Genomic DNA, 14,070 nt, shown 5'->3' on the forward strand with positions numbered 1-14,070 from the left:
TATCTTGTCATGGTCTCTATTTTTAGCTTTAGGCCACAGGTGTGTACCTGGTTGTGTTTTATGCAAAGTATTTCACCTTTTAACAAAAGTTGTGTACATTGTTAGGAAATCACCAACAATAAACACAACTTTTTAGGTGAAATACTTTGCTTCAAACACAACCAGGAACACAACTGTGGCAAAAAGCTAAAATTTAGCCACAGTTATATACCTGGTTTTGAATACCTTTTTACCTTTGAAATACCCTGTATTTAACCTTTTTTTAAAACATAGTTCGCCGCAGAAAGAAATGACAGACAACCATTGTGAAACGATAATTTAACTTTTATTTAAATTTTTTTTTTTTTATGTTTTTAAAGTGCAAAAAACTTTTTTAATAAAGGTTTTAAACCCAATGGGCATTTTTATTACACAAAAAAAAAATTACAAATCTGTGTACTGTGGGGTGGAAATACTGCTGGAGGGGCTGCGGGACACTTCGACACTGGGTGTGTGGAGAGAGGACTGGGATCGTGGTGGGGAAGGAACAGTTAGAGGTGAAGGTGTGGAAAAAGCTACAGAATGGGTGGACATGTGGGAGGCAGAAGAGGTGGTGGGCAGGGGAGTGGAGGGTTGGGCAGGGACTGTAGGAGCAGATGATGTTGATGGAAAGTTGTATGGGGAAGGAGTTTGGTACGGGGAAGGAGTTTGGTATGGGGCAGGTTGCTGGAAGTGGGGAGATGTCTGGTACTGGTGAGGTTGCTGGTATGTAATAGGAGGGGGAGGATGGAAAGTGGCTGGAGGGGGTGCAGATGTAATAGGAGGGGGAGGATGGAAAGTGACTGGAGGGGGTGCAGATGTAATAGGAGGGGGAGGATGGAAAGTGACTGGAGGGGGTGCAGATGTAATAGGAGGGGGAGGATGGAAAGTGGCTGGAGGGGGTGCAGGTGGAGGAACTACAGTGGTGGGAGGTGGAGGTTGGGAGGTAACCTGCTGTAGAGCACCGTGGCACGAATGCATTACATGCATCTGCTGGGTAGGAGATAGTGTTGCCATGCGCTCCACAACAGACCTGAAAAAGGTGTGGTTTGGCGAAGATCTTGCTTCTGAATGCATGGTTTGCAGAAGTGTCTTCACCTCCAGAATGCTGGAGTTGATCTGCTGAAAGCCTGCGGAGATTTGCTCTGACAAGACTTTTAGACAGTTCTGGAAAGATGCATTCAGATGCAAGAACTCTTGCGCATAACTCTTTTCCTGACCCCTCTGCCGCTGCCGCCCAGTACCCGCAGGTGTACTAGAGGTGGCAGGGGCAGAAGGGTGGGGTAAAGGGAAAGCGATCTCCTCACCAGCAGCTTCATGTAATGTAGGCGGCCACGATGCTCCTGTGCTGGTGGATGGGACAGATGGGTCGAATGTGTGGGAAGGCTGGGAAGGTGCAGATGTACCGGGGCGGTCGAAGTGTCCCTCGGTGCCGGTCTCCTCAGGGATCGCCTCAGAAGGGTCCAATCGTGCAGGCTTCCGAGTGCTGCTCACCATGCTGTGGAATAAAGAGAAAAAAAAACAATTAAAATACTGACATGGTATGGCCCTGGCTGAAAAAAAAAAGTTACATCTAACATTTTTTTCACATGTGGTGTGTAATATTTACCTTCTAGTGACCATTGTTTCCCGGAGGAACGACAGGGCTTGTGCGTACTTGTACTTGCTCCTGCGTCCTCCAGATCCACTCGGGGCCCGCATCTCTTTATTGAACTCCTTCTTGAAACGATCCCTCACAGACCGCCACCGATTACAATTCTGTTCCCTGAAACGAGAAAGGAGTGGTTAGTATACAACATCAGTGTTTCACAAACTCCAGTCCTCATGGTCCCCAGGGGTCATGTTTTCAGGATTTCCATAGTAAATAGAAATCCTGAACACATGATCCGTGGGGACCACGAGGACTGGAGTTCGGGAAACACTGGTTTACATCAAGCAACCGGTACTGTATATACTTACGCTCTTTAATCTGGGCCCGAGCTTCGAGGTCCTCCCAGCGGCCCACAAGGAGAGAACAGATTTCCTCCCAGAGTCGTCGGGTAACGATAAGGTCAGCGTGGCGGCGGTCAGCCATATTCCAGAGCGGCTCCCTTTCTCTGACGAAATCGATGAGGTGGTCCACATCAAGTCCTCCATCCTCACCGTCAGAGTCGGGAGCACGCTGTGAAGGCTGTTAAAGAAATAGACAAAAATAACATAATTAGCCTCCACAAAAGAAATGAAATAAAAAGTGCAAAAAAACAAAGCAAAAATATTTATACTTACACGCTGGTGACCGCCGCGTTGCTGTCGCCGACGACCCTGGGAGGCACTGCGAGGACCTCTTGGCCGAGCACCAGATTGGGAAGACTAGAGAAGAAAACAAAAAATGTTATGTCTTTGGATGTAGGCATTTGTTTGCTGTGTGTGGTCTGCAGAACATTGTTTTCTATGTGTTGTGTGTAGTGTGATGTTGTGTTTCTGCGTTTGATGCAAAAAACTTACCAATTGTGAGCCCACTCCAGGTGTCTGTCCACCCCTTCCTTCTTCTTCTGGGAGCTCCTCTTCATCTTGTGATTCCTGTTTTGAAATAAAAGGCAATGAATAGACATATATTACAGAGATGATGGATTTTGGAAATAAAAACTTACCGTCAAACGCTGACGATGCGAGGGAGGGCTCCCAGAAGAAGATGTGCTGTCCTGTTGATGGCCAGACTCCATGGCTGTGGGTATTGCTGCTGCCAGTGATGCCATTTCTGCTGCTGCTGCTGCTGCTGCATCTCTTTGGCGGCTGTTGAATAAAGAGAAACAAAGGGCCAATGAATATCTTGATATTCCATGGCCCTAGTTTGGAGGAATGGGGGATTTGATAATTACCGTCTCTCATCTGCTGCTGGCCTCCCCTCCTCAGCATGTTCTATTTGCTGCTCCATTTGGGGTGGTGGTGGTGCTGATGGTGCTGCAGTGGTCTCCTACCTTCTCCTGCTTCGCTTGGTTGCTTTCTTGGGTGGTATGTTGGGTGTGGCTGTGGGTCCCACTGTCTTGCTTTTATATATGTCTTGTGGGCAGAGCTACTGAGCATGCTCAGACCAAAAAAACCGGATCCGGCCACCGGATCCGGCTTTCGCCGGATCCGGCGCATTGCGGCGCTCATAGGCTTTCATTGTGTGAAAAAGCCGGACGCGCCGGATCCGGCGTGTCCGGCTTTTTCGCCGGAGACAAAAAACGTTACAGTAGACGTTTTTTCCAGACGCCGGATCGCGACACATTGCGACACATTGCCGGATCCGGCGAAAACCGGATGAAACGCATGGCCATCTGGCGCGATCCGGCGCAAATGCAAGTCAATGGGGGGGAAACCGGATCCGGCATTGCATTTCGCCGGATCCGGTTTCTGTCAAAAGCGCCGGATCGCGCCTGACGGCGAAAACCTGATGTGTGAAAGAGGCCTAAGTCCCCGGCGTGTGGGCTCGGCAACGGCTGTCAAGACACAGAGCTTTGTTTTGCTGTAACTGTTTAGCACCGAAGATTTTGAGACTGGCTTTACATATATATTCATATTGTTGGTATTTGATAAGTTATAGTCAGTGTGCCATGCCAGAGTCTCCCATAACACCTCTCCATCAGATTTACACCTGCCTTTCAGATAGTTTACTAAAAGACTTTGTTTAACCTAGTGGTTAGGTAAATTACTTCAGTGTAATGCTCATAATTTGGAGATTTTGTGATTGGCACGTTGATTTCATTCCTATCTGATTGAGTGTAAATAATTGTGAAATCTCAGACTGTTTCAGATAATCTTGAATTTCATCTCAATTCCTATTCCAGTAAAGGGAGTGTTGATATTTCCATCTCCGCCTCAGTTTGTGACCCACTGGATCATATTAAGACCTCTGGTCATTACATTTTTGGCATAGTCGGCAGGATCCAGGGTTTGTCATGGATGGAGGCGAGGAAAGAAATGACCCCGCTGCACCAGCATCCCCCTCAGTGGTTGCGGATCCCTGGCAGCCGCAGCAATTCCGGGAGGGTATGTGTCGGTAGGAGCTTTACTCCAGCACATGCCGAAATACGACAGGTGTATCATGTCATTGCAGGATTGGGCTATGAGGGTTTGGAGTATTCTGTGTATGTGTAATCTGGCCCCCCCCGCGTTACGCACTGAGCTGGCATTAAATGCACTAGAGGGTGACGCTAGGCAAATGGTACGTCCAGAATCAAAGAGAGATACGCTAGAAAAGATTTTGGAACTGTTAGAGGGGAGTTCAGGAGGCCAAGCTCGTGTGGCCCAGCTTTGGTCCCTGTTCTTTAATCGCCCCCAAAATAAATGTGAGTCTCTGAAGCAGTACTCTAATATCTTGCTGGAGACATTGAATGAGGTGCAGCAACTAGACCCAGGGGCTATGGGGCCTTCCGAGATGTAGACCGCTTGCTCCGGGATCAATTCATCACCGGGTTAGCTAATAGACTTCTCCGAGACAAACTGATGGAGATGTCCCAGTCTGCACCGGAACTATCTTTCTGGCAGATTTATCAAGCTGCAGTGGAAAGGGAGGAGGAGTCTGCGCTGGTGGCCGAGGGGTCAGTGAACAGTGCACAGCTGGACGGAAACCAGCTGTCAGTGTCAGGAGAGGAAGGGGTGGTAAACGTGGTACAAGCTCTGCATGCCTAGCTGTAGGAACTGAAGCTTGAGGTATCTAAACTTAGAGCTGGGCCGGTCTCTACCTCTGCAGAGGGGCCATCTGCCACGTCCACTGGAATGGTGATTCCTCAGGCGGCCAGGTTGACCTTCTTGAATGAGTCAAGTCCTCGTCCACGAGGAGCAGTCACCTGCTGGAAGTGTGGACGCCGGGGACACATCTCTCGTTACTGTCAGACACCTGCAGCCCCAGAGGTCCCTTAGCTGGCTTTAAACTTCCAGACACTGCCATGAGAGGGAGAACAGCAGCAGCCCACCCCCCACAAAGCCCTCAAGATTTGTGTGCATGCAATCCAGTGTTGGAAGCAGAGTTTGAAGGACGGACGATGAGGTGCTTGGTCGACACAGGATCCGAATGTACCATAATGCCTTTAGAAGTGTATGAGAAATACTTCAGTCAACTAGTGGCACCTGAAGATGGTCGAGTGATACGACTTACCGCCGCTAACAATGGCCAACTGACAGTTAAGGGGATCGTGTGAATGCAAGTGAAAATGTTTGGTCAAGAGCTGGGTCAGAAAGGGATAGTGCTGGTGGACCACCCCGCTAGAAGAGGGATGGAAGTGACGCTCAGAATGAATGTGCTGTGAGATTTGAATCACCAGATGTATGCCAGTGAGGGACCCTGATACTGGACCTGTGCTACAAGCCACTGACCCACACAGAGAATGTTACACCATCTAGTGCTGAGCTGCGACCTACTGAAGAGTGCGATCACAGGGGGCCGAGTGGGCCTGGTTCGAGTACAATCGCGGACCACAATCGTGCTGGCACCCAGACAAGAGGAACTATTAATGCTGCCAGTGGGGACTGCGCAGAGATTGAATGGGCTTGAAGTACTTTTCGAGCCAGCTCCAGAGAAGTCCTCATTTGCCAAGGTACACGTGGCCCGGTCTCTGACGATAGAGAAGAATGGATGGGTGCCGGTCTGATGCATCAATGTTTTAGATGAGGCTGTTACAATTGCTGCTAGGACCATTCTGGCTGAACTGTTTGTGTCGGTGGTGAAGGTACCCGACAAGGCAGGATTTGAACTGTGCCCAGACCAACAGTCATCCTGGACATATGCGGTCAAGGTAGGCCAGACCGAACCCCCTACCGAAGATTGGAATAGACGTGTGATCATGAATCAGATGGGAGTGGATTGGGAGAAACTGACCTCCGTGCAGTTGGAGAAAGCTTTGTGGGAGCATCAAGAGACCTTTTCACGACATGGGGAGGACTTTGGATGTACTCGGACGATTGAGCATGAGATTCCAACGGGGGTTACTCCTCCCATTAGCGAATGATATCGTCAAATTCCCCCAGCACTCTATCAAGAGGTGAAAGGCATGGTGTCCAATATGCTTGACAATCAAGTGATCTGAGAGAACCAGAGCCTCTGGGCAGCTCCCGTAGTCTTGGTCCGAAAGAAGGATGGGACCCATTGATTTTGTGTGGACTATCGAAAATTGAATGTCCACACGGTATGAGACGCATACTCTTTACCTCGTATTGAAGAATCCCTTTCGGCATTGGGTCTGGGAAGTATTTCTCGACATTGGATTTGGCAAGTGTCTACTGGCAGGTACCAATGGCCAAAAAAGATCGGGCCAAGACGGCATTTATTTTACCAATGGGGTACTTTGAATTCAAACGGATGCCCTTCAGGCTCACTAAAGCCCCGGGAACCTTCCAATGTCTGATGGAACATTGCTTAGTCAATCTGAATTTTTTCTCAGTCCTGATATGTCTAGATGACATCGTGGTGTTCGGGACCTCATTTGAAGATCATTTTGAGAAGCTGCGTCAAGTTCTCCGGCGGCTCAGTCGCTACGGCGTGAAAATAAAGCCAAAAAAGTCAACTGTTACAGAGCCAGATTAAGTAATTGGGACATGTGGTGACCCCGGATGGAGTTCTACCTGCGGCCAGTAAGGTTAAGGCTGTACAGGATTGTCCGCCTCCCTGCGACCTGCAAGAGTTGCAGGCCTTCTTAGGTTTAGTGGGGTACTATCAGCGATTTGTGCCTAAAGTCTCACAAGTGGTGGGTCCCCTGAATTAACTTTTAAGGGGTACAGCGCTGGGTCCTCAAAATTGCCCTATTCAATAGGGACCCCATTTGATGTCGTGAAAACCACCCTAACGAGTGCCCCGTTGTTGGCATATGCCCGGTTTGACACCCCTTTTCTGTTGTACACAGATGGTAGCCTTCATGGGTTGGGGGCGGTACTAGCACAGGTCCAGGATGGCCGGGAGCGAGTGATTGCCTATGGCAGCAAGTCTTTAAGAGATAGCGAGCGTAATCTGGCTAACTACAGCTCATTTCGGCTGGAATTACTGGTTCTGGTGTGGGCAATGACAGAACGCTTTGCTGAGTATCTAACAGGAGCTGAGGTGCTAGTCATGACAGATAACAACCCGCTGGCTCACTTAGAGAATGCAAAACTGGGAGCGTTGGAGCAGCAGTGGGTCACCCGCCTTGCCAAATTTAATTATCGCATTGTTTCACTCTGGCCGAGAAAATGGAAATGCAGATGCATTGTCAAGGGTATCCCTTGAGTCCTTGGGGGAAAATGTTGATAACCAACTTGACAATGAAACTCTGGCCTTGGGGCAGGTACCTATTTTCCGAAGTGTGGTACACTTAAGTGGGGTGGCATTAGGGATGCCTTGTGTCCTGGGTAAAACGATCTCAGATTGGGCAAAAGACCAGGACGAGTGCCCAGACATTGCACTTGTGTGCTGTTGGGTACAAAATGGGGTCTGGCCCTGTGCAGCAGACAAAGCTCAACTGTCCACTGAAGGAATGAAACTACTGCGACAGTGGGACAAATTGTGTGTGGAACAGGGCCTTTTGTATCGTAAGGTGAACCTGCTATCCGAGCTACCACACCGGTACCAATTGGTAATCCCTGGACGGATAGGTCCAGTGGTCACTCGTGAGGTACATGAGAAGGGAGCCCACTGTGGAAGTGAAAAGACACTTCAGTGGTTACCGCGCATCCTCTATTGCCCTGAGTAGGGAGGGATAGTGGCAGATGCTTGTCGGCAGTGTTGGGTCTGTTGACTTAGTAAAAGCACTGAGCAGCGGGCTCCCACACAGTCTTTTAAAGCTTCCGCTCTATTAGAGCTACTCATGATTGACTATGTTTTGATAGGGTACTCTACGGCTGGGTACTCCTATTGCCTGGTAATGACAGATCAATTTACCAAGTATGCTGTAGCGGTGCCAATAAGAGATCAAATGGCAAAGGCAGTGGCTGAGGCCATGTGTCAACATTTTCTCCAAGTGTTCAGGTGTCTGCAGAGAATACACTCGGATCAAGGAGCATACTTTCAGGGAACGCTGAAGAAGGAGTTACACCAGTTGTATGGTATCGAACAGTCGATAAAAACACCTTATCACCCTCAGGGTAACGGGGGCATGTGGACCCTGTTGCAGATGTCAAGGACAATAGAGGATCAACAGCAGGTACGCTGGCCTGAGTATCTCCCCGAATTGATGAGGACCTACAATAATAGAGTGCACAGCACTACTGGCTATTCACCACATAAGCTGATGTTTGGGAAGCCCGGCAAGGACATTGAGGACTTCAGCATGCTGGATCCCTCCCTCAATCCCCCTCGGACTGCATCCGAATGGGTACAAGAGCACCGGCGGTGATTGAGGGTGGTGCATCAAGTGGTGGGTGATCGCCTTTGTCAGGTGGCCAATAGGGACTCGCGACCCATTCAAAGAGAGCTGTTTTCTCCAGGGGATAGAGTGTTGGTGAGAGTCAAAAGACAGCCAGGGATGCTGAGTGACTGGTGGGAAGCAACTCCGTACCTGATAAAAAAAACAGGAGAACCCTGAGATTTCAGTCTACTAGGTCGAGCCGGGGGGACAGGGGGACCAACCCGTAATCTGCACCGTAACATGCTAAAACGGTGCTGGTTTGAAGATTTGGTCCCCATTCCCACAGAGCCAGAGGCCGCGTCAAATGGGGTGGGTACTCCTAGTGATCTTCAATTTGATGGTGTGCCTTCTCCCGCACTTGCTTTCTTGCCATCTGTGGTCAATCTGTCCCCATGTGGAGAGAGTGTTCAGAATGTGGTATGTCCTGCTGAGGAGGGAGAGTCAAGTCAGTCACTTGACCCGGGAGCTGTGTCACAGGGCACCGCACCTCAGGAGGAAGCAACCTCATTTTCTCGTCTGGATGATGTCATGGAAGAGGCTCCCACTCTCTTTGGGACTGAGCCTGTTGGAGTAGGTCTCAGGAGAACTATCCGATCTATGGCGGGACTACTGCCTCAGCGCTATGCTCAGTACGATTTTGAGTGGGAAGGTATGTAGGGAACGCCAACCTCTAGCGGGGTGGCATGTAAGAGGGTGAACTTACATAGTTCCTGTGCTGATTCAGGCGATCTGCTCCCAGGGGAAACTGGTAGTGACTGTTAAAGGAGAGACGGTATCCTGTATCATCCACATTGAGAGGGATCCCCACAAGCCCTGTTGATGTGCTGTCCTGGATCGTATCTTGAGGCTTCAGAACTGTAAGTCCCCGGCATGTGGGCTCGGCAATGGCTGACAAGACGCAGAGCTTTGTTTTGCTGTAACTGTTTGTCGCTGAAGATTTTGGGACTGGCTGCAAGCCGATGCAAGACTCACCTCAGGTTAACGGTATCTTAGTAATAGATACCCAGGTATCCCTTGATTAACTTGTAAGGTAGCGCTTGTTATTCAGATAGGGGATACTCGCTAGGCAGCTGATAAATCAGGTCCGGCACAGGTTTCTCAACATAAACTCAGTCCATTCGGTTTATTATGCAGCATAAACCTTCAACAGCAGCGGAAAGTTCATATCACATCAGCATAGCCTCCATGACAGAGCTCTGCTCTGTTATCCTGTGGTCACACAGGCTCTCGTTATGTCCAGTACACAGGCTCTCTAGCCTCAAAGTTATATCCCCTCTCCGGGTTACCTTCTCATAGCTGCTTCTCAGTCCTGACGTTCATTCCCCCTCCTGGGAACTCTCAGACATATGCAGCCATTATACACAGCCTCTCCACGTGCTGTCAGGAAGGCAGCCACATCAGCCAGACGAGACCTTCCATATGGACCAATCGGGTCCTAGCATTCACTCATGTGACCTACCCTTGCCATCTTATATGGTCCGTAGCTACACCCACCGGATCACATGGCTATGACCTCATCCTTCAATAATTCACACACATATACTTTACTATGGCGTTCTATACACCCACCACTAGGTGGGCTTGTAGGTGATTGATCCCACCTGTCTCACCAATCACCTGAAGGCTTCTCCCTAACACATTGAAATGGAACATCAGCTCGGCTGATCATCACATAATCAAGCCTTCATCCCAAGGCTACCCACCTTGGGATACATAACGGTCATTTAGGACCCTGCTCCTGTTACCCCTCTGGACATGGCTATCTGTCTGTCCTGGGACACCCACACAGCGCCCCCTAGTGGACACAGTGGTCACTACACCACAAACTGTATAAGAACGGTTGTTATATTTACATATATATTCATATTGTTGATATTTCATAAGTTGTAGTCAGTGTGACATCCCAGAGTCTTCCATAACACCTTTCCATCAGATTTACATCTGCTTATCAGATAGTTCACTAAAAGACTTTGTTTAACCTAGTGGTTAGGTAAATTACTTCTGTCAATTCAGTGTAATCCACTATAATTTGAAGATTTTGGGATTGCCACGTTGATTTCAGTCCTGTCTGATTGAGTGTAAATAATTGGGGAATCTCAGACAGACTGCTTCAGATAATCTTGAATTTCATCTCAATTCCTATTCCAGTAAGGGACTGTTGGTATTTCCATCTCCGCCTCAATTTGTGACCCACTGGATCTTATTAGGACCTCTGGTCATTACACAATGTACGAGAGATATGCACAAGAGACACTGTGCCAGAGACAATGTACGACAGGCAATGTGTGAGAGACAATGCACGAGAGACAATGTATGAGAGACAATGCGTGAAACAATGTACAAGAGACAGTGTGCGAAACACAATGTATGAGAGAAAATATTCGAGAGAAAATGTACAAGAGACAATATATGAGGGACAATGTAGACAATGTGCGAAAGACGGTATGCAAGAGACAATGTTCGAGTGACAATATGCAGGAGACATGCGCGAGAGACAATGTGCGAGACCATGCACGAGAGAGAATGCGCAAGAGACAATATGCAGAAGACAATGTATGAGAGACAATATGAGAGAGACAATTTGCAAGAGACAATGGAAAATGTTAATCTGACCATTGGAACAATAGTTTTGTTTAAACTGGGAGATACTCTTCGATATTGACTGCCACTGCTTGCACCAACATCAGTATTATACGATCTTGACACCTGGGGTACAGAATAATGACACTGACACTTGGGGTGCAGGATAATGACACTGACACTCGGGGTAAAGGATAATGACACTGACACTTGGGGCACAGGATAATGACGTAAATAATGTCTTCGCCCTATCTTGGATAGCGTCATACCTAACAGACCAGACATTCAGTGTCTCCCACTCGCACACCACCTCTTCACCTCCCCCCTATCTGTCGGAGTTACGCAAGATTCAGTCCAACGGCCCCTGCTCTTCTCCATTTACACCTTCAGCCTTGGACAACTCATAGAGTCCTACGGCTTTCAGTATCACCTCTATGCTGATGACACTCAGATCTACCTCTCTGGACCAGATATCACCTTCCTACTAGAGTTGAGCGAATTTGTTTGGGTCCCAGCTTATTCGGCAAGTTATAGTGCTTACCAGATAATCTACAGCGGGAACCCGGATACATGGATCGCTCCGGCTGATCGGCGCCGCAAGCTGCATGTGTCGAGGCTGTGTCACATTCACAGCACATGCATGTAGAGCCCAACACACAGGCTCTTCATACATGTGCTGTGACTGTGACACAGCCTCGACACATGCAGCTGTGGCACTGATCAGCTGGAGCGATCCATGTATCCGGGTTCCCGCTGAAGCTTATTCGGTAAACACTATAACTTGCTAAATAAGCTGGGACCCAAACAAATTGCTCAACTCTCCTCCCTACTAACCAGAATCCCAGTGTCTGTCCGCTAGTTCACTCTTCTTCTCCGCTAGATTTCTAAAACTTAATATGGACAAAACAGAATTCATCATCTTTCCCCATCTCACTCGACACCCCCAACAGACATATCCATTAAAGTAAATGGCTGCTCACTCTCCCCAGTCCCACAAGCTCGCTGCCTTGGGGTAATCCTTGACTCTGATCTCTCCTTCAAACCACACATCCAAGTCCTCTCCACTTTGTGCCGACTTCAACTCAAAAATATTTTTTGGTCCGTACATTCTTCAACCAAGAATCTGCAAAAACCCTAGTCCATGCCCTCATTATCTCCCGCTCCGACTATTGCAACCTCCTGCTCTGTGGCCTCCCCTCAAACACTCTCGCACACCTCCAATCTATTCTAAACTCCGCTGTCCGACTAATGCACCTGTCCCCCAACTATTCCCCGGCCTCTCCCCTCTGTCAATCCCTGCACTGACTCCCCATTACCCAGAGACTCCAGTTCGAAACCCCAACCATACCATACAAAGCCATCCACAACCTGTGTCCTCCATACATCTGTGACCTCGTCTCCCAGTACTTACCTATACGCAACCTGCGATCCTCAAAAGATCTCCTCTACTCTCCTCTTTCCACAATCACATACAAGATTTCTTCCATGCTTCCCCCCTACTCTGGCACTGTGAACCCCAACATATCAGACTCTCGCCTACAATGGAAACCTTCAAATGGAACCTGAAGACACCACTTCTGACAAGCCAGTAACCAACAGTAACCACCAATCCACCGAACCACCAGCTCTACCCTCACCTACTGTATCCTCACTCAGCCCTTGTAGATTGTGAGTCCTCGCGGGCAGAGTCCTCTCTCCTCCTATTCCAGTCTTGACTTCTTGACTTGTATTATTTAAGATTATTGTACTTTTTTATGTATACCCCTCCTCACATGTAAAGTGCCATGGAATAATTGGCTCTGTAATAATAAATAATAATATGTAGGACACTGGTTACTTTATGTTCTTGTTTTAATCATACCTTTTCATGTCTTTTTTTTCCTAAACAGAGATACCAACTGAATAAGGCATCTGACAGCAGCTCCTCGGATTATGACAGTGGGTGGAACGATGCAGGTGGAGTTCTCTTCTTTAGCGATGACCATGGTGGATTTTCAGATCATGGAGGTGGAGGAGGAGACTGGGGAGGTGGAGGAGGAGACTGGGGAGGTGGCGGAGGAGATTGCGGTGGAGGAGGTGGAGATTGCGGTGGAGGAGGTGGAGATTGCGGTGGAGGAGGAGGGGATTGCGGTGGAGGAGGAGGGGATTGAGGTGGAGGCTGTGACTAGTTGTAACTCTTTATCTATTATGATCACAGTTTCTTGAAACTGTTTTTCTCATGTTATGATTTTCGTCCAGTCCTACTTTGACATCACCAAAGTGCTCGTCTTACACCAAGGTTTTCAGAAGATTTTCGGTAACTCTTGAATATGATAATGTAATATTCTTAAATTTCAGTATTAAAGGTTATGTTCTTAACTAAATCAAGCCTAAAAAAGCTTTATCCAGCTCAAAGGATGAAAAGAAATAAAACTTCTTTGAGTTTTGTGACTTTTTTTGCTTTATGGCTTTTGAGTCGGTTTATTCCAAGGTATAGCTGCAGGTAATTAGAGACGTCTACGTGTTTAGAGCAGGTGTAAATGAGCGGCACTGTTTCCTGGAATTTAACCTTGGAATGAAGTTTTAAAAAAGAATTCAATAAAGTTATATTGCATCAAATCCTACAACCTGTAAACCGAGCAAAATCAAAGTCAAGTCGTGAGCACAAGACTCAGAACACATAAACAATGGTCCTGGTCACCAGAGTCTATGGACTTTTGTCATAAAGGCAGAATGTACAAGCTCCTGCCATACTGCTGCTGCCATACTGCTGCTGCCATACCGCTCATTCCATACCGCTCCTGCCATACCACTCATTCCATACCGCTCCTGTCATACCGCTCCTGCCATACCACTCCAGCCATAGTACTCTTGGCATACTGCTCCTGCCATACCGCTACTATCATAAAGCTCCTGCCAGGCATTTGGAGACAAGAAGCTCGGCCTTCATTGGTCTTATACTCATTAAAATGGGACCCTGCCTTGGAACTCAAGGTCAAGGAAAAAGCTGTAGACATGGACACAAATAAATATGGCCATTCCTTGTTTGCATATCCTGGCATAATGAAAGGCCTGGTTTGATCTTTTCTTTAGGGCTTTCTCACTTCAATATCTGCATCTTACTTCATATAGTCCTTTTCTACTACAGCTTTGGTAG

General features: G+C 48.0%; 1 protein-coding gene across 2 annotated transcripts in view; it reads left to right on the forward strand.

Moving 5' to 3' along the window:
* LOC141050254 (phospholipid scramblase 3-like) overlaps nucleotides 1-13,364 on the forward strand; it is a 40,592-nt gene extending 27,228 nt beyond the window's left edge. For both annotated transcript variants that reach the window (XM_073547130.1, XM_073547129.1), the window contains exon 7: nucleotides 12,824-13,364. In XM_073547130.1, coding sequence (XP_073403231.1) covers nucleotides 12,824-13,084 — 261 coding nt within the window. In that variant the 3' untranslated portion in view covers nucleotides 13,085-13,364. The remainder of the gene's footprint in view (nucleotides 1-12,823) is intronic.
* Nucleotides 13,365-14,070: the final 706 nt, after the last annotated feature.

This window comes from Dendrobates tinctorius, unplaced genomic scaffold, assembly GCF_039654945.1.
Source record: "Dendrobates tinctorius isolate UK_male_01 unplaced genomic scaffold, ASM3965494v1 ptg000151l, whole genome shotgun sequence".
NCBI classification, from domain to species: domain Eukaryota; kingdom Metazoa; phylum Chordata; class Amphibia; order Anura; family Dendrobatidae; genus Dendrobates; species Dendrobates tinctorius.